At 36.1% G+C, this 21,045-nt stretch overlaps 1 protein-coding gene across 2 annotated transcripts; it reads left to right on the top strand.

Annotated features, from left to right (window-relative positions):
- Window positions 1-12,278: 12,278 nt before the first annotated feature.
- On the top strand, window positions 12,279-20,606 carry LOC136229057 (probable serine/threonine-protein kinase At1g54610). 2 transcript variants are annotated; one of them, XM_066017619.1, is made up of 10 exons: window positions 12,279-12,579; window positions 12,710-12,748; window positions 12,896-13,420; window positions 14,984-15,268; window positions 16,348-16,665; window positions 17,254-17,481; window positions 17,593-17,693; window positions 18,197-18,290; window positions 18,632-19,093; window positions 20,061-20,606. In XM_066017619.1, the coding sequence occupies exons 3-10, from the start codon at window positions 12,929-12,931 to the stop codon at window positions 20,262-20,264; spliced, it is 2,184 nt and encodes a 727-aa protein (XP_065873691.1). In that variant the 5' UTR covers window positions 12,279-12,579; window positions 12,710-12,748; window positions 12,896-12,928; the 3' UTR covers window positions 20,265-20,606. The 2 variants fall into 2 exon arrangements, with proteins under 2 accessions (XP_065873691.1, XP_065873692.1); XM_066017620.1 differs by having other exon boundaries at window positions 12,705-12,748.
- Window positions 20,607-21,045: the final 439 nt, after the last annotated feature.

Raw genomic sequence — 21,045 nt, 5'->3', positions numbered from 1 at the left:
GGTAAATGTTGTTCTGAAAATTTTTAATTCTTGAATATTTCATTTTGAGGTCGTTAATAGTCATTTTGAGGAGTTAGTTAAAGTTGAGTACCGGTGTTAAAAAGTGTAAAATTCAGTGATGATACTATTAAGCATTGAAGTTCAGTAGCCATAATATTAAAATAGGTAAAGTTCAATGGCCATGGGTGTAATTTACCCTCATTTATGGAGTTGTGACTTTAATTTTATAATTTTATAATTTTTTTTAATAAGAAAGTTGTGACTTTAATTTTACTTGCCATAATTTAACATGATTCCGTATGATGTAGGGAGAAAATGGCAGGTGAAATTAAGCATTTAATGGGTTGCTTTAAGAGTTTTTTTTTTTTGGGTAGGAAGAGGAAAAAAAAACCAAAAACCTAGTTTGGGATTAGCCTAGGGAAGCTAACCCCTACCACATCTTCAAAAAGAAGAGAAGAAAGATACTCAGGAGGATAAGAAAAGGTTGTGACGCCCAACATCCCCTCATGACTAGTAGTTGCCAAACGATCCGCTACCCGGTTCTGTTCTCTGAAGATATGGCTGAAATTTATGAAATCAAAGGAAGAGCAAAATCTTCTAATACCTTTGATTAGATTTTGGCTATTTAAACAAATAACATTATTATCGGAAATCATTTTGATAGTCTCAAGGTTGTCAGATTCTACAATCAACTTCTTCAAACCCAGACTCTTGACAAGTTTAAGGCCAGAAAAAATCCCCCAAAGCTCAGCCGAAAAGGACGAACCCAAGCCCAGATTCTGAGCAAACCCACACAACCAGGCACCCCCATCATCTCTCAGAACACCTCCTGCAGCAATCTTACCGTCCTTAAGGCAAGAACCATCCGTGTTTAATTTCACCACCCCTTCCCTAGGCCTGCACCAACCAAGGAGGTGAATAGTCTTCTTTTGGGTCGACCTAGCAAGAGAATCTCCTTTGAAGCTATCAGTAATATTGAATAATTTTTCCGAGAAGAACTCAACTAAATTAGGAATAGAAACAGTTTTCTTTCCAAAGATCTCCTCATTCCTCCTCTTCCAAATCTGGTGACAGACAATAGCAAAGAAAATGTCACCATGCTCAAGGTTAGCCAATAACTTTCCACTAACTCCATCAATAAACCAGTCATGATCAGAGTGAGCCAAGAAAGTAGAAAGCAGGTGGTGAGGGAGAACTTTTCTCCACACCTCTTTACTCCTAGTACAGTCCCTAAGAGCATGGCAAATAGTTTCAACATGCCCTCTGCATCTGCTGCAAGCACCTGAATCCACCAGATGCCGTCTATTTCTATCCGAATTAGTGAGTAGCCTATCCTTAACACCAAGCCACAGAAAGCTCCTAATACGGTAAGGAATTTTTAAAGCCCAAATGATTTTCCAAACTTCAGAGTGAGGACCCGTCCCATTTTGGTTAAAAGCCTCAAAGACAGACTTGCAAGTATAAGCCCCATTGTTTGTCAATGCCCAACAATGACTATCCCTATCTTCCTCCTTGTTACTTATCTTAACCCCTCTAATCCTCAGGAGCGTATCTAGACTAAAAAAAGTTTCAAATTTAGACCAAATCCAATCGCCCTCAGAATCCACCACATCGGCGATCCTCCAATTGCGGATATTACTAGGTGGCGGGGAGCTACACACCTCTAATAAAGATTTGCCTCCAATCCACATGTCATTCCAGAAGCTGATGGACTTACCATTTCCCACCTCCCAACCTATCCCAGAGCAAAACTCTGAAAACACAGTACTGAGGCCTTTCTAAAGAAAAGAACAATTGACAACTCTCTCCTTGGGACCCCCAAAAATCTTATCTTTTCTATATTTCCCACAAAGAAAACGAACCCAAAGAGAAGAGGGGAGTTGCCACATTCTCCACAGAAGCTTTATTAATAAAACTTTGTTATTGTCCTTGGCTTGTCTTATCCCTAGGCCTCCCATGTTTTTAGGTTGACAAACCTCCTTCCAAGGAACAAGGTGGATCTTTTTCCCCTCCACAGAGTCCCCCCAAAGGAAACGCCGATTGATTTTATCAAGATCATTAAGAACAGGCTCAGGCAATCTACAAGCTTGCATAATATGGTTAGGAGCCGTACAATTTACAGACTGAATCAAAGTAAGACGGCTCGCAAGAGAAAGAGTTTTAGCTTTACAACTGGCACACTTACCATTACTTTTGTCCAGAGTCTCTTTAAATGAGGCTTTGGAGACTTTGTCACTATGGAGGGGAACCCCCAGATACTTACCCAAAGAGTTAGTCAGAGGAATACCATATATTTCACTTAGCCTTTTGCAGACACCCTTACTCATGTTTTTAGAACACAACATCCGAGATTTTTGGATATTGATCTTCTGGCCAGAAGCGGCGCAGAAACAGTTAAGGATATCCATAACCACACCAATTTGCTCCTCATTCCTTTCCACAAAGATCATAACATCATCTGCAAAGAACAAATGAGTAATCGAAGGACAGAATTTGTTGATGGAAACTGGATGGAATTTCCCATTGCCCACAGCCTCTTGAATAAGGTGAGACAATCTTTCCATAGCAATAACAAATAAGAAAGGGATCATAGGGTCCCCTTGACGGATCCCCTTGGAAGGAGTAAACTCCTCCGACATATCTCCATTGATCAAAACCTGAAAAATAGGAGAAGAAATGTAGACCTCGATCAATCGCCTCCAACTATCCGGGATACCAACTCTCTTCAGACTATCCAGAAGAAAACTCCAGTTTAAGCGGTCATAAGCTTTCTCCAAGTCCAGCTTCAGAGCCACAATACCTCTCCTACCCTTTTTAATTTTCATGGAGTGAACCATCTCTTGGGCAATAACAACATTATCCATCATCTGTCTGCCAGGAACAAAACTTCCTTGATTCTGGCTAATAATCTCAGGAAGAATACACCGGAGTCTACTAGCCACAATTTTTGTAATAGCTTTGTACAACACATTACAAAGACTAATAGGCCTCATTTGTAAAAAGGAGGATGGTTTCTCAACTTTTGGAATCAAGACCAGAAGAGTTTTATTCACAAGCCTAATATCATTGGAACCACTGAAAACTCCTTTAACAAAACTGTAAATGCCTTCCTTCACAGTATCCCAATGTTTGTGATAAAAACTGGCAGGAATACCATCAATCCCAGGAGCTTTGGTAGCTCCAATACTCGAGAAGGCCAGATCAATCTCTTTCTGGTCAATAAGATAGAAAGCTTCCCGAATCGTTTCCTCTTCCAACCTAGGACATGAAGTCGTAGAAAGGGCTTTATCCAGATCCACATTCTCCTCTTTAAATAAGTCTTTATAAAAATTAAAGGCCAAACGACGAATGTCCTCATCCTCATAGATCCGATCTCCATTTGAATCTTTGATAGCATCGATCCGATTCCTCTGCCTTCTAATAATAGTAGAAAGGTGGAAAAACCTAGTATTGCGATCTCCATCTTTCATCCAAGCCTTTCTAGATTTCTGAAACCAAAGTAGCTCTTCCTGCCTCAGCACAGCTTCCAATTCGTTCTGGAGAGATCTAAGAAGACCATTCAGACTATGATCAAATCTAATCTCCAAATTGCGACGAATGCCTTCGATTCTGCTTAAAAGCTTATTCTTTCTTCTGATAATGTGGCCAAAGATGTTTTTATTCCATCCCACCACATTCCTTCTAAACCCCTCAGCAGCAAGGAGAACATTGGAGTGGGGCTGCCAATTGTCCTTAACAAAGTTTTTAAACTCAGGGTGAGATTCCCAGGCCACCTGGTACCTAAAAGGTCTGTCCCTTTTAGGCCGATGACTTTTAACCAACTTAACTAAAATAGGACAGTGATCAGAGTGACGGAAAGGGAGATTCAACACATTCACTTTGGAAAATCTATAGATGGCCGCAATATTCGCATAAACTTTGTCCAAACGAACAAAAACACTATTATGTTTCCAAGTAAATCTATGACCAGTAGCTCCTAGATCGGAAAGCCCACACAAATCCATATTCTGCTTATGGTTGAGACACCGGTTCACATAGTGGTTCCCACCCCCTTTTTTATCACTCATAAGGCCAATATCATTAAAATCCCCAGCCACAAACCAAGCATCCAAAATGCTCATACTCATAGTATACAGGACCTCCCACAACCTTTTACGATTGGCCATGATATGATCATCATAAACAAATGTGATAAAGAAGGGTTTATTACCAGGATAAATAACCTTACTGTGAATAAATTGTTTATCCATACTGACAATGTCAATCTGAACACGATCTGGCTTCCAGAAGAGCCAAATCCCTCCAGCCCGACCAGTAGCCTCCGATCTGACACAATTCCAATTTCTAAACTTTCTAACCACCTCATCTGCTTTACTACCACTGATCTTGGTTTCCAGCAAAGCAAAACAAGAAGGGTTAAATTGTTTAATTAAATCTTTAACATGGATACGGTTTGCCTTACTAGCCGCACCTCTAACATTCCATACAAAAAAGTCCATCAGAAAGGCAGACTACTGACCACAGGCCCAACACCCTAAACCAGGTACTTATTCGGGGCTCCTAAGAGCCTTGAAGAGGTACCACAGGCCCCCTTTTATCCCAAACATCCAAAGAGCTATGGTTATTTTTCTGATTACCCTTAGGTTTTTTTATATTCATTTTATTGACCCTCATAGCCTTTCCATTTGAATTATCAACATAGGTTTTCGGGATACTAACCTCATTGTGCTTCTTTTTTCCAAATGGGGCATGATTCTGGGAGCTCCCTAAGGCAACAACTTTGGACTCAAACAGAGGGTTAACAGTCTCTACTTTATTGGCCTCCGGCTCAGCAGATTCTAACCCTGGCATGCTTAGCTCCATATGCTCGTTTGAGTGGTCAGATTCATAGTTCTCTTTTCAAATATCAAATAAATTAAGATATAAATTAAAGGGCCCATTACATCAGAAACAGCTAGAGATCTCAAGAATTGAGAAGTTGAAAACATTGAACTAAACATCAAATCCTTAGTTAGAGCGGCAACCGTCATATTAGATTGACGATTGAAATGGGAAACATGAATTTCAAGATATATGTTCATTAACCTACGACACGAACTGATAAGATTATCAAATTCTGACTCGTATCGTTTCCTAGAGAAGAAAGATTCCACCACACATTGGGCATCAGATTTAATGAAAACTTTTGACCAACCCCTTAACAATATCTAACTCAAAGCTTCCTTAAACGATCAAAAGTTCATCTAAGAGCGCAATCTAATTCCAGTTATCCAAAGCTGAATCCAAATAGTTATCCCAATACCACTTCCAATCCCCCACCTACAACCCTCAACAAGAATAAGCTTCGATTTCCAAATTCTCCTTCACATAAGGTTCAGGTTATGTCCCAATTGAGCTGAGAAAAATCCCTCCTTAGGAAAATATTTAGCTTTAAAGATCCTTCACGAAAGAGCACTATGATCAGAAATCAAATTCCAAGCTTGCTTACCGATCAAGGCAACGTTAAACAACTATGGGTGTCTGAATCCCATACCTCCTTTTTCCTTCCTCCAGCATAACTTATCCCAAGAGCCCTAGTGAATTGACTTCTTACACTATTAAAACCCCGTCAGAAGGAGCTCAGCATCTTCTGTCATTCATCATATAAAGAAATCGGGAGGAGAAATACAAAATGGAACCTCTCGACCCGCTTGAGAAAGAAACGTACTATTCTAGTGAGAAATTCTCTGCCACATACGCTCATTAAGATAGCTAAAGGTACTACTTCTTCCTACCAATAAGAGATGGAAGCCCTAAATATCTCATTGTATTCAGAGGCAATTGGACCTCCAACAAATTTTTAATATCATTCCAGAGTGAATCCTTCGTAGTAATACTAACAAAGATTCTCGATTTCTAAAGATTAACAGATTGACCTGAGATCTCTACATAGGTCAAAAGGATGGTTTTTATTGTCTGAAGTGAATCCTTAAAGAAGAAAAGGTTGTCATTTATGAATAAAAGGTGAGAAACTTAAGGAGAATTCCTATTGACCCGACAACCATAAATCATACTCCAATCCTCCGTATGCTTAACAAGCCTAACAAGCCCTCTACACAAAGGATAAAAATATATGGAAAAATAGGAACTCCTGCCAAAGACCATGCTTTGGAAGAATAGGGCTCAATTCCCCACAATTAAAAACCACATTGTACTTCATAGAAGTGACACACAATATAATACATATAAATTTGACTATTTGTCGACACCTCATACCGGAACTGCACCACACCCCAAGTTCCACTATCCAGCTTGATCTTCTTCCAACATTTTAAAGGAAGCTGGACATCCAACCAAACCCTAATACGCATAAATCTCTTCCAGCCTCTAATATTGTTTTTGGAATCATACTCAATAAAATCCCCAATGAACTGACCCAAAAGCTTTCCCACCGTTATATTATGGACTTGCACCTATACAGACAAGTGGAATAAAGGAACTGAACATGATATAGATCGAGAGCATGATATAGCTGGAACAGAAATGAACCGGTCTTATTGTCGCATGGTTATTCGTGAATGAAGTTTATTATTTTTAGATATTTTGGTTTAGTTGTGTTCTCTATTTATTTTCAGGATAACGTTGAAGGTTCTAAGGACATTGTTTCATAGCTTTTGATGAATTATATTACTTGTGAATATTATATTTTATTTATTTGTATTGTTTCAATGATATTGTTATTGAAATATTGATGTTTGCACATTTTTAAAGATACATATTATAAATATACGTGTTTTCTATATTAAATAATTTTATATTATTATTTTTAGAAAGTATAATACATATTTTAATTAAATTTACATAATAATTTTTTATTAATAAATAAATAAAATATAAAAATACAAATCCAATTAATCCTTGAGAGTTCTATCCATCCGACTAGCACCGAGTATTTTTACAACCTTGATGAATACTACCTGAATTATTATTATTATTAGTATGTGAGAGTGAAATTCTTTTTTATAATGAATTTTTCCTTTTAATAGAAAGAAAAATATCATGCAATTAATGTTTTTCTTGATGAAGAACTTCTAAAAGAAAAACAATGCAAACGTGGTATATACAAAAAAAAAAAAAAAAAAAAAAAAATCACAAAAAGTATATACAAACATGAATAACTATTTATTTATTTTTTAAAATATAAAATTATTCATAAATTTTCCATTTAAAATGTTTATCATCAAAATAATGCACTTATCATTACCAATTATTTTATAGAAAAATGATGTTATGATAAACATGAGAAAATACTAACTAAAAAAACAAGGCAAAAAACATCCTGAGGCTCCTGATCTTTCATTGTTTGGTGCATTAAGCCCTCGATCTTTTATTTAGACATATTGAGCCCCTCATTTTTCACCATTTGGTGCATTAAGCCCTCAATCTTTCATTTAGACACATTGAACCCTTGATCTTTCATATATGGGTGTATTAGTCCTTCCATAAATCAATTAATATATAGGTTTATTAAGGGCATGTTTGGTTAGGTTTATATAACTGCAGCGTTTCGCATTTTCTCTGGACACTGCAACATTTTGGAGCTTTTCATGAGAACTTTTCATGAACAGTTGTTTGTAGTTACTTGTTATTGATAAAATTACCCTTCTTATTTCCACAAAATGTGCTTTAATTTTAACATTATTTTTATTTTTAGAACATAATTATCGAAAAACAAGGTTTTATTGTGTTCAATAAATTTTTATTTTTTATTTAAATTATTTTTATTAATTTGTATAATATATTTTTTATTTTAGAATTTTGTATCACACCAAACATGCCCTTAATAAACCTATATATTAATTGATTTATGGAAGGACCTAATACACTCATATATGAAAGATCAAGGGCTCAATGTGTCTAAATGAAAGATCGAGGGCTTAATGCACCAAATGGTGAAAGATCAGGGGCTCAATGTGTCTAAATAAAAAATCAAGGGCTTAATGCACCAAACAATGAAAGATCAGGGGTCTCAGGATGCTTTTTGCCAAAAAACAATGGAACCAACCTCCACAAAATTCAATTTTTAATAAATAATTAAAGAGATAAGGTAAAAAAACTTTTATTGTTATAAGTTAAGATGAATTTTGCTAGTAATATCATAAATGTTAATAGTTGATAAATTTTTCAGTTATGAATTTCGTTATTTCACTAAATTTATTGACTATAAATTTTAGGGTTAATTATAAATAACTACCATGTGGTTTGACTGATTTGCGATGTGGTACCTGTGGTATTTTTTTTGCAAACACAACCCTATGGTTGCAAAATTTTACATGTTTTTTTTACTTTGCCAAATTTGGCCGATAACGACGTCGAAATGAAAATTTTCAAGAGCTAAATAATATTTTAAGCAACTTTAACTCTTTAACTTTTTAGGTTTGAGGTCATTTAGGTGTTGTTTTTTATGAGAGAGAAAAATAATGTTTAGAGAGAGAAAACTCCAAAAATGATGATTTTGAAAAATTAAGAATATGGTTCCATAGTAAATATGATACCAAACAAGTTTAATTCTTGAAAATTTTCATTTCGAAGTCGTTATCGGCCAAATTTGGCAAAGTAAAAAAAACATGTAAAATTTTGCAACCATAAGGTTGTGTTTGCAAAAAAAATACCACAGGTACCACATCGCAAATCGGCCAAACCACAGGATAGTTATTTGTAATTAACCCTAAATTTTATTAACAAATTAAAAATATAAATATATACGTGCTATTGTGTGGGTCTTATCTTGTTTGAATTCTTAACACTTGTCTTGTTTATATTGAACAAATTTTTAATAAAAAAACTCAAATTTTCTATCGAAGTTAAAGTATTTTATCGTTGAACCTTTTCAGAGTGTTTGTTAGAAGGGATAAATATACGGGGATAGAGATAAAAAAAACTGAGATGAGTTCTCATGTTAGTCTTAGAGATAGGTTAGAGAGACAAGAGAGGTATATGATATGAGTCTTATCTCTCAAATCCTATATCCAAGAGGGGGGTGGTATAAGAAGTGAGATAAACTCCTGCAATTTTAATAGGATGGAAAAGTCCATCTTATCCCTCAAATTAATATTATGTAGTTTAAATAAGGTTAAAATAGTAAAATATATTATTTTATCTCTATCCCTATCTCACATACCAAACATTGAGTAATAATTTTTTACTATCATATTTTTATCCTTATCCCAACCATTTATCCTTATCTCTATCTCAATCTTTATCCTTATCCCTATTCCAAACGTTCCTAATAACAGAAAATGGGAAAGAGAAAACTCTTGCTTTTGTATTAATTGAATCCATGTCAAGTACTATCATAAATGGAATAATAATGCTATAAAACTTCATTTATGAACATTAAATTCATCTAAATTTGTATTTAATTTTTTATGTAGTTTTTTTCAAACAATTTTTTTTATGTAGTTTATTAAACCGAATTCTAGCAATAACAGTTACCAAAATGTGGGCACGTGAATGACACTTGGACAAATTTTCCACGTGTATCTTTTTTAAATGACATACGATCAAGCCTAACCCAGTTAAACCGATTTGGGTTAAAAAGGAGAACATTCATGAGTCGATTCTTTTTATATAACATGTGTCTATATCAGTAACGGTTATTTTCGAAGTTCGATTGAAATGGCTACAAAAGAAATCAAAATACAAAGTTGGATAATTTTGATGTTCATAAATGAAATTTTACTTTACTGACGTTTCATTTATGGCACTTAGAGGACTATGAATGTAATTGACCCATTGATTTTTGAACCAACTATTATGCAACTCATAACAAAAAAAAAAAAAAAGTGAACAAAATATTTAATTTTTTTTAATGATTTATAAAATGGGCATAACTTGTTAACATTAGATCATCAATTATACAATTTATAATGGTGTAGAGAAAATTGTTCTTACGATAAAAGTATTTTTTTTATACTTTATACCCCGAAATAATAGCGTGTTTGTTTTGGGATTGATAACGCAAGGTAAGGTAAGTGTAAGTAAATACTTGTGTTTATTTCGAGAGTTTGGTAGATACGATATTTTTATGGTAATTGATGGGTTAAAAGGGCGAGTTTTTTAACACTCCAAATTAGAGTACTTTCATGGTAATCCATACTTATGTAATTTTGTATTACAAATATACCATTTTTTTTGACTTAAATTAAGGTGGTGATTGATAAACAGAATTAAATGCTGAAAAATTAAGTAACACATTTTAAATATAGAATATTATTATAAGTGTTGAAATTAAGTAATGTAAATATTTGATAAATACTAAAAATGATAATGTTTAACTTAAAATTTAATTTTTCTTAAAAAAAAAAACCTAAAAATTTAATTTAAATATTTTGACTTATCAAAATAAACTTTAATTTAACGGAATAGTTTAAGTGGTTAAAAAAATAAATAAGTATTTTTTTAAAAAAAGTTTTAAACTTAGGTAGTGTTTGACAAAGCTTAAAATTAAGTGCTGAAAAAATAAGTACTGAATTTTAAGTGTTGAATATTATAAATGCTGAAAGTACTAAATGATATAATTGTTTGATAAATACTAAAACTAAGTACTGAATTTAAAAATATTAGTTGATAATATTTAACTTAAAATTTTAAGTTGAACTTTTTGACTTACCAAAATAAGTGATTCTATCACTTAACTGAAATATTTAAATTATATTATCGAATAAGTTTAAAATCAATAAACACTTTTTTTTTTTAAGAAAAATAAGTTTCATTAAACAGAATCAACATACAAGAAATGTAAAATAAAATCTGGAGGAACAGTACCCCACTCCACAAGTTCTGTAAGGAATGAGAAGACCTAGCTAAAGTATGTGTCACCCCATTCGCAGACGATCTATAAATCTGACAGAAATATCATTGATACTAGAAATAACACTTTTATAATCGTCTATAATTGAACCATAAGAAGAACGAAAGTATGCTTGATGAATATACTCCACCACTGACAACATCTGAGCCCACCTCTACATCACCAAAACCCTTGAATTTGATCCAACTAAGAGCCTCTCGAATACCAATAGCTTCTCCTTCCTAACCGAAAAGTTTTCAGCAATACGAGAACGAAAAAAATGGGTTGTAATTTTGGACAAGATCCATTAAAACGCCAACTGCTCGTGGGTTGCCCAGTCCACGACAATTTCAGGCTAATAGACTCACGATGATGGGTAGGCCTGTCCAGCAGAACCCACTTGAAACCTGTTTTTTGGATCCACAATTAGACTATTATTTGAAACTGTCTCTTCTCTCTAATTTAAAACATCTTCTTTCCTTCTACGTTTTACTTTCACAACCACAATATTTTCTCCAGACTCATGTTCTGATCCACAATTTATGCCCCATTCATAAGCAACTGTCATATTAATTATTCCATTACTGTCGCCATTAGCCTCACGATTAATGCCACTAAGTATGAGAGTTTGTTCAACCATTTTATCCTTTCCCTAGCAACTGACTCATGAATTACGCTTCCTTCATAATTAATTGCCCTATTAATTGTTCCATTAATGTTGCCATTAATCTCATGATTAATGCCACTAAATAGGAGAGTTTGTTCAACATTTTTCGTAGTAATTGATCCATGATTTACTTCACCTTCATAAGCAACTGTCATATTAATTATTCTACTAATGTCCTCATTAGTCCCATCATTAATACAACTAAATATGAGAGTTTTCTTTTAGATCTTACCACCACCACTCCATGGTTATCGCCGCTGATGTCTGACCGGACCTCAATAACCAGCCATTTTGCATATTTGTTGAATTGCTTCCTTCCGGTCTAAACAAACATATGAGAGCTATAGAGCTTTTCAACTTCTCCATCAATCGAATCATAAATTTTTGGACGTTAGAAATTTGTATGGTCTAAAAAACACACATAAAACAAAATTTTTTGATTCTCTCATAGCGAAATTCTTCGTCTTATTCCCCTCATAACCGGTTTTCGGAAATCAGAGAGGAATCTACCAATCAGACACCATTTTAGATCTACCTACTCAGAATTGAATTGAGATCTCTATCATCAATCAGAATCCCTCCGTCTTTTCTTGCTCCAAACTCAAATTGATATACATAGTATCGATCAAAAAGAACTTATTCGATCGAAGTGATTTTTTAATTTATCAAACAAGATACAAAATACTCTGTAAATAAAAATAATAAAAAAGCTGTAAGAACGTGTCAAGATCAAAATCCGTTAAATGTATCATTCAAAAAGCACCAAACAAACAGAAAAAATTGAGAGACTGACTCATAAAAAAACTACCTTTGAACCCAAAACCGGCTCTCAACTGCTTCACCTCTGTCTTCCTCTCTTTCCACGACTTCACAGATTAGGAAACACAATATCTTTTTCCTTTTTTTAGATTAGGGATTTCCCCATATAAGCTAAATGGCATTTCCCATTCTTTTGACTCAGTTCAGCCGGCTTCCTAAGCCGTCTATGTCTATGACTCTCTCTGTGTTGTTGTAATATCCGTATTCTTGGTTTTACGCGTTGAACAGTCAATCCCCCAAATCAAAAATCTTCTTCTTCCTGGTAATCAGCCTTCCATTTCTCAGATTCCAATTTCAATTTCAATTTCAAGGTAGTTTTAGTTTTAGTTTTAGTTTCCTCTTTGATTGATTACTAATGGGTTGCTTTTGATTTTTGATTTTGATTAGTGTAGCTCACTCGTAGCTGAAAGTTCAGAGACTTTGAATTTTAGGTAAGTTGAGTCAATTGTTTGATTCTCCGGTCTTCTTTTTGGATTATTTGGGGGTTTCGTAAGAAATTGATTCAGATCAGTTGATTGGATGAGAAGGGGGTTTTCTGAATTGAATTCTGATTGAGATTTCTTCTTCTTTAATTTCAGATTTTGGTTTGTTTTTGATTCGAAAGGGGGGAAATGGGTTGCATTGCGTCAAAGGAAAGTAGGGTAAGAAGTCCGACCGAGAGATTACCTAAAAAAGGTTCGTCAATAGATAGACGAGTTGCGCATGTGAATTCATCGAGAAGAGAAGATGGGATTCGATCGAAATCGAAATTGTATAGTGGGGATGTTAAGGTTATGTTGATTGATAAGAAATCGAGTGGTTCTAATGATTTGTATGATGATGATGATGATGATGATGGGAAGATTGTGGAGAAGAATGAGATTGAGATTGAGAAAAAGGAGAATTGTGAAGTTGATAATGGTGAGATTGAGAAAAAGAAGAAGGAGAAGGAGAAGTTTGATGTTGTGATTGGGAGTTATCCACCTGGTTGGGGAATTGTTTCAAACAGTTCGCAGGCGGAACAAGTTGCGGCTGGGTGGCCTTCTTGGCTTGCTTCTGTTGCTGGTGATGCTATTAAAGGATGGGTTCCGCGGCGAGCTAATACGTTTGAGAAGTTGGATAGAGTATGTTTTCTTCTTCATTTTGATGCATCAGTTTCATGTTTTTAAATGTTTGTATGTCTGTAATTCACTGTTTTTGACTTGTCAAGTGTCACGGGAAAGTCCCCCGAGACTTCCCCAAGTCATCCGCCAGCTAACTGATAGCCGAACCTACCCAATGTTGATTGGACCTTTAACTATCTGCGTAAGCTTTTGGTTCAAACGGTTACATGACATGGTATTTGAGTTTCTTAGAGCTTAGACCAGACGGTCGAGAGTTTGAACTCATTAATTGGTGGAATTAAAAACTCGTGGTGAGATGGGCCTGTGTTGTACACGCTAACAGTCCAGTGGGCATTTGCGTGTGGGGGTGTGATTGGATATATGATTGGACGTTTGGTGCCATGACACCCAATACTCGTTATCCTTTCTGAATATCGGCGGACTTTTCCCGTCGTAATTCACTATTTTCCACTTGTCAAGTGTCACGGGAAAGTCTGCCGAGACTTCCCCAAGTCATCAGCCAGCTAATTGATAGCCAAACCTACCCAATGTCGATTAGACCTTAACTATAAGCTTAAGCTTTTGGTTCAAAAGGTTACACGACATGGTATTTTAGAGCTTCTTAGAGCTTAGACCAGACGGTTGAGAGTTCGAATCTTGACAATCTCATTAATTGGTGAAATTAAAAACACACGGTGAGATGAGCCTGTGTTGTACACGCTGCAAGCCCGGTGGGCATTTGCGTGTGGGGTGTGATTGGATATATGATTGGACGTTAACTATCAGCTTAAGCTTTTAGTTCAATTGGTTCCATGACACCCAATACTCGTTTTCCCTTGCCGAATATCGTCCCACAAGATTTTCTGTATATCAAACCTCGACCTTGTAGGTACGTCCCATAGTATCCCTAAGGCTCCTTCCCTGTGGTGACATCTGGCCTATCTTTCCCAAAGCAAGATGTCCGTGTCCTAGTCACGAATGAACTAGGGTGGATCACTACTCGTTATCCCTTTCTGAATATCATCCCATGAGATTTTCCTGTATATCAAACCTCGACCTTGTAGGTACGTCCCATAGTATCCCTAAGGCTCCTTCCCTATGGAGACATTTTGCCTATCTTTCCCAAAGCAAGATGTCCGTCTCCTAGTCACGAATGGACTAGGGTGGATCACTTAAACCAAGTGGTTGTTCACTATTTTTCACTTGCTAAGATGCAAAAGTTCTTCGTCATTAAATTAATATGTTTGCTTGCTCGCGGTAATTGTGGCCTCTCAGGAGAATCAATGACTCCATCTTTGACGCACTTGCTAGTACATCTGAATAATAGCCCCAGACTATCAGGGTGACAAAGGATTAGTCATGTCAGTTTAAGCAAATTAAGGGGTCGAAAAGGTTGTTTTAAAAGTTTAGGGGGTCATTAGGCGTTTGTTTATTTTTGCTTAGTGCGCCTTTTTGTCGCTCAGGCATAGGTGCTCGTAGGCTCCAAGACCCTCTAGCGCCTTAGTGCGCTTTTAATAACCATGCTCACATTGATTTTGTCGTTCTTAATTTATGGTTTTATTTGACGGTCATTTTCTTCTGCAGATTGGTCAAGGAACTTACAGTAATGTCTACAAAGCTCGTGACATCACTAATGATAAACTTGTTGCTATTAAGAAGGTTAGATTTGATAGCAACGACATAGAAAGTGTCAAATTTATGACACGAGAAATTCAGATCCTGCGGAGGTTGGATCATCCAAACGTAATCAAATTGGAAGGTCTTATAACGTCTCAATCATCTTCTAGTTTGTACCTTGTGTTCGAGTATATGGAGCATGATCTTACCGGACTTATCTCACTTCCTAGAAACAAGTTCACCGAACCACAGGTAATCTCTATTAATGGGTTTCGGGGTAAATTTCATTTGCGGTCCCTGAATTATTGCGCTACTAACAATATACGGCTCCTAAAATTTGTTTCTTGACATAAAAAGCTTTGAAGTTTGCATTACTATAACATTAAAGTCAAAATCAACAAAAATCTGTTAAAACATTGATGAAAAGACGAGGGTAAAATAGGTATTTGACCATAATTTATGGTGACGTGGATAAAAAAAGTGCCAATGATGTAGTCAAACTTATACTGATCATCATTTTTTTTAATTTACAGATTATTTGTGTCAAAAATTGATGTTTAGGGGTCCGTAATAATAATAGTCCTGTAGAACGACAAGGGACCATGGATATATTATAATCGGGTAAAAGACATCCATGGCCCTTGAACTATAGCGCTACTTCGTTATGGCTCCTAAACTTTATTTCTTGACATAAAAGTCTTTGAGCTTTATATTACTAACATTATGGTCCAAATGAAAGAAAATCCGTTAAAATATTAATGAACGATGACTTGGAAATAGGTGTTTGACCATAATTTATGGTGATATGGATAAAAGAAAAGTCAACGATATAGTCAAGTCAAACTTGTTCAGGTCATCATTTCGTTTCTTTTATGGATATTCGTTGACTTGGACTTTAATGTCACTATAATGTAAAGTTCAAGGACTTTTATGTCATAAAATGAAGTTTAGGAGACATAATGTTAGCGGTGCTATAGTTCAGGGGCCGTGGATGTATTTTACCCCTTTATAATATTTTTGCCTAATACATCCCTAGTCTTTCAAACTTTTCCAGAAAAGTCTAATGACCCCTCCAACTTTAAAAACGACCGAATTGGTACCTGAACTTTCTTAAAGTGACATGGTTAATCCCCCAAGTCCTACAAGTTGAATCGCATATCGCTTTAAGCAAGTTCAGAGCTAGTAAGTTAACTTTAAGGAATTAATCGACCGTTTTCAAAGTTCATCCGGGAAATTGGCTTTTTATGACCAACTTGGAGGGGTTGTATATTTAGGCGTAATCATTTACATCCAGATATGTCTTCAATTCTAATTGATTCGTTTCTTGTCAGATAAAATGCTACATGCAACAGCTTTTCAGCGGACTTGAACATTGCCATAGCCGTGGTGTTCTTCATCGTGATATAAAGGGTTCTAATCTTCTCGTTGATGAGAATGGAGTCTTGAAAATTGCTGATTTTGGGTTAGCAAGTTTCTTTGATCCTAAAAGTAGTGTCCAAATGACTAGCCGGGTAGTGACTCTTTGGTATAGAGCTCCAGAACTTTTGCTCGGATCCTCTCGGTATGGAGTTGCAGTTGATTTATGGAGCACCGGTTGCATTCTTGGGGAAATGTACACCGGAAAACCTATTTTGCCTGGAAGAACAGAGGTAAAAACGAGTTTTCATTTTCTTTTAAATTATGGAAACGTTACTCGAAATGTTCGTACAAGTTTCTGTTTCCAAAACAGATACGGAAATGCGACATGCTTTCAGTTTAAAACGTGCTAAACGGAGTTTAACTCGAATGATGTTGTTAAAAATGTGTTCGACAGACGACCATTTCCATTTGTATGGTCGTCTAGTCCAGCGGCAGAGGAAGGGGGTGCACGGGTCCGATGCACCCCCAGCCACCGAAATCCTTCCTGGGAGAGTCGGTTCAGGCAGCCCTCCGCCTAGAAAGAGAGTTCGGGAGTGCAATTGTAGCACCCCAGACCCTCAATTGCGCTCCCGGACCCTCTTCTCTGGCTCCGCCATTGATCTGATCTGCCTACAAAGGCGTATTAATTTCTGTCAAAAGTTACAAGATGTTACTGTAGATACTCATTTTTTTCCGGTCCAATTTTTAAGTTTTTAACAAATTTTACTCGAAATTTGAACAATTCGTAAATTATTCAGAATATACGGTATTATCTCGGAAATAATTTGTTAAAGCCAGGGTGCGACAGTTACTATAATTTAGATTCTGGTCGCTTGCAGGTTGAGCAACTGCATAAGATTTTTAAGCTCTGTGGCTCGCCGGCTGAAGATTATTGGAAAAAGTTAAAGTTGCATCATTCATCTGTTATCAGGCCTCAACGGCCGTATAGACGATGCGTCGAAGATATATTTAAAGACTTACCTGCTTATGCAGTTGGACTTATGGAGACATTGCTCTCCATGGATCCAGCCAACCGTGGAAGTGCTGCTTCCGCTCTCAAGGACAAGGTATGCGTGATTTCTGTCATCGAGTATCGATTAAGTAACACTCATAGTTCTTCATGATGTGGAATTTGATTACTAATTCTTCTCTGTTTTGTTCTCGCTCCTCAAAAACAGTACTTCCGATCAAAACCATTTGCTTGTGACCCGTCAAGTTTGCCTAAATATCCTCCCAGCAAAGAGATCGATGCTAAAATGCGAGATGAAGAAGCTAGAAGGTATGTCAGATCACCATCTCGAAACAATTTTTTGTTGATTTGGACTTTAATGTTAGAGGGCGAGCCTTGGCGCAACGGTAAACGTTGTTGTCGTGTGACCGAGAGGTCAGGAGCGGCCTCTTGCAAAAAAATTGGCAGGGGAAGGCTTGCCCCCAGTATACCCTTGTGGTCGGACCCCTCTCCGGACCTCGCTTAGCGGGGACGCGTAGTGCACCGGACTGCCCTTTTTTTTGGACTTTAATGTTACATAATGTAAAATTCAAGAATTTTTATGTCGAGAAATGAAGTTTAGGAGCCATAGTTTTAGTAGAGGTATGGGCCTCGAATGTATACTGTTTATTGCAGCATCATAGCATGAGAAAAACACGAAACATAAGGGCGGTGAATTTGTGCTACGAGGGTCCTTGTTGGTCCGATTCCAGATTCATTCGGATGGTTAAAACACTAAAACGTGTGTGTGTATATACATGTCTAGATATTAACATCGTATTCTATCTTCACAGGCAAGGAGCAGCCGGAATGAGGGAGAACCGGCCACCAGTATCCGCTGCCGGTCTCGCATCAAATGCAAAACCCAAGTTAGCAACTTTGATGCAGGTAACTTCTTTGTTCGGTTTTTTTTGGGTGATTATTAAGTCCTATTCAAGAGGGCGAACTTTGGCGCAACTGTAAACGGGTTCGAGTCTTAGGAGCGGCCTCTTGCCAAAAAAGAAATTGGCAGGGGAAGGCTTGCCACCATACACCCTTGTGGTGGGACCCCTTCCCGGACCCTCACTTAGCGGGGATGCGTAGTGCACCGGGCCGCCTAAAAAAAGAAAAATTATTAAGTCCTATTTGAGATTCAAGTGGAATATAGAGTATTTGTCTTTTAACTTGAAAATATCAATTTCGTCTTTCGTGTCAGAAATTGACAGTTCTATTTTGCTCCGGTTTAACAGGAAAGGCGTAATTCGAATGTACATAGTAGAAATGAGATTAACTCTCAAAAGGAGAAAACTGTTTCCGGTTTTCTGATTGATCCTTCTAAACATACTCAACCTCCTAAAGAAGGGAGAAGAGATTTCCCGGAACGGAAGAAAGTTTCGCATTCAGGGCCACTCGTCCGTGGAATGGACTGGACAAAATCGGGAAAGGATCGTGACGATGCTCAACTGTTATCAAACAGAAACAACTTAGCAGCAATGTCTGGTTTAGTATCAACCCGAACTTCATTACCCGATGACCGCCAGGGAAAACCGAGCATTTCACAGACAGAAGTGTTTAATCAAGGTAGCGGATATTATGGATCATCGAACGGAATTCAGTCCGCTACTAAGCAAGGTCAAAATCATCAATTGCATAAGCCTGTGCAATCTCCTCTAGCTAGCAGTGGAAAATCCAATTCGAAAGACGCAAGTCTGGTAAGTTAATTAGTACTAAAAAATCATTTTCATTGTGCATCCCGCAATTTTCGCCATTCCGATACATGAAATAATTTTAGGACTCGTTCTTCGATCTCCTTTCGGAAACTCATCTTATTATACGTAATGAGTTTCTGATGTTCTTAAATTACATAAATACGAGTCAGAACCTAGTGTAATCTTGTGAAAGTTTAAGTTTCAGCTTTTGAAACGTAACTAATAGATCGGTTAATGTGTCGATCTGCTCTCAGAAGCACATCTCATTCTATGAAACGAGTTTCTGATGTTCTTGAATTACATAAATACGAGTTGAAACTTAGTGTAATCTTGTGAAAGTTTAAGTTTCAGATTTGAAACGTAACTCATAGATCGATTAATGTGTCGATCTGCTCTCAGGAACACATCTCATTCTATGAAACGAGTTTCTAATGTTCTTGAATTACATAAAATATGACTGATAAGTATAAGCTTGCGAAAGCTTAAGTTTCAGCTTTCAAGTATCTAAGAGATCGGTTAATGTGTCGACCTGTTCTCGGAAACATATCTCAATCTATGAAACGAGTTTCTAATTTTCTTAAATTACATAAAATATGACTCGGAGGGCAAGCCTTGGCGCAACGGTAAACGTTGTTGTCGTGTGACTGAGAGGTCACGGGTTCGAGTCTTAGGAGCGGCCTCTTGCCAAAAAATTGGCAAGGAAAGGGTTGCCCCTCCCCGGACCCTCGCTTAAGCGGGGACGCGTAATGCACCGGGCTGCCCTTTTTTTTTATGACTCGAAAGTTAAGTGTAAGCTTGTGAAAGCTTAAGTTTCAGCTTTTGAAACGTATCTAAAAACGTTTCTGATGTTCTTAAATTACGTAAATATAGCTCGAATTTCAAGTGTAAGCTTGTGAAAGTTTACGTTTCAGCTTCCGAAACATTTCAAAATCCATCGAATTCTCTTAACTTTTCTCTCATCTGTTTGCAGTACGGCCACGGGGGATCAAGGGGAAGCAAGATTTACGTGTCTGGTCCATTGCTTGCATCAAACAACATGGAACAAATGATCAAAGATCACGACCGGAAGATAACAGAATTCTCTCGTCGAAGACTCGACAAGACGAAAAAAGATTACGGTCAAGGGAAAAGAGAGAATTTTCCGTACATCTCGAGCAACAAATCAGTTGTATAGAAAATCAGAGATGAAAGAACATAGCAAATCGCATCTGAAAGAAAGAAAAAAAGAAAGAAAGATTTGAATGTACAGTTTGGTGAAATTTGTAATTTTTCGTTTTTCTGTTGAAAATAATTTAATTATGTAATTTATAAATACATGAAAAATTAGGTTGTGAAGAAGAGACTATAATTTATACACAGAAATAGAAGAATCCAATTAAGGTTGATTTTGAAACCATTTTCGTATTTTCGAGTGTTGTTTAGTAACGATGACAATAGGTAGAGTATCTGCTAAAATTGTGAAAATAACTATACTTGTATCCTTATTTATTCATGATGGTAACTCGTTTTGACGGTCTCATTATCTATTTTATATTACCGGTTCTTTTTCGATATCCATTGTATAATTAAATTATAAATTCATAACTAAACAAATGAACTATGAAATAAAAAAAAATTAAACTAATAATAAATTTAATAAATAAATTCAAAACTGAACCACTTTTAAATTTTAATAAACATAATATAAATTCAATTACATTTTAATTAATATATCAAATTAGAACTTTTAACATAATAACTAATTAAAAATTGGCTTGAGTGGATAAATTAAGGTTGGTTTGAATGGTTAACATCAAGTCGTTTATACTAGAGATTTTGAGTTTCAATCTTAGTATATACAGAAAAATTTAATTAAAAAATCCACTTAAAGATACGTGAAGAGTTTCGAACCGAGTAATCACATTTAAATTTAGTACTATTTTACAAATTAAATAAACTAAAAAAAATACATTCAA

The sequence above is a fragment of the Euphorbia lathyris genome, chromosome 5 (assembly GCF_963576675.1).
Source record: "Euphorbia lathyris chromosome 5, ddEupLath1.1, whole genome shotgun sequence".
NCBI lineage: Eukaryota > Viridiplantae > Streptophyta > Magnoliopsida > Malpighiales > Euphorbiaceae > Euphorbia > Euphorbia lathyris.
The sequence above is the reverse complement of the archived record's forward strand: the minus strand, read 5'-3'. Positions and strand labels throughout refer to the sequence as shown.

Coding starts and splice junctions, on each gene's coding strand:
- LOC136229057 (XM_066017619.1), top strand. CDS start 12,929: ATGGGTTGCATTGCGTCAAAGGAAAGTAGGGTAAGAAGTCCGACCGAG. Junction 17,482..17,592: donor CTTCCGCTCTCAAGGACAAG/GTATGCGTGATT, acceptor CCTCAAAAACAG/TACTTCCGATCAAAACCATT. Junction 18,291..18,631: donor AGTTAGCAACTTTGATGCAG/GTAACTTCTTTG, acceptor CCGGTTTAACAG/GAAAGGCGTAATTCGAATGT.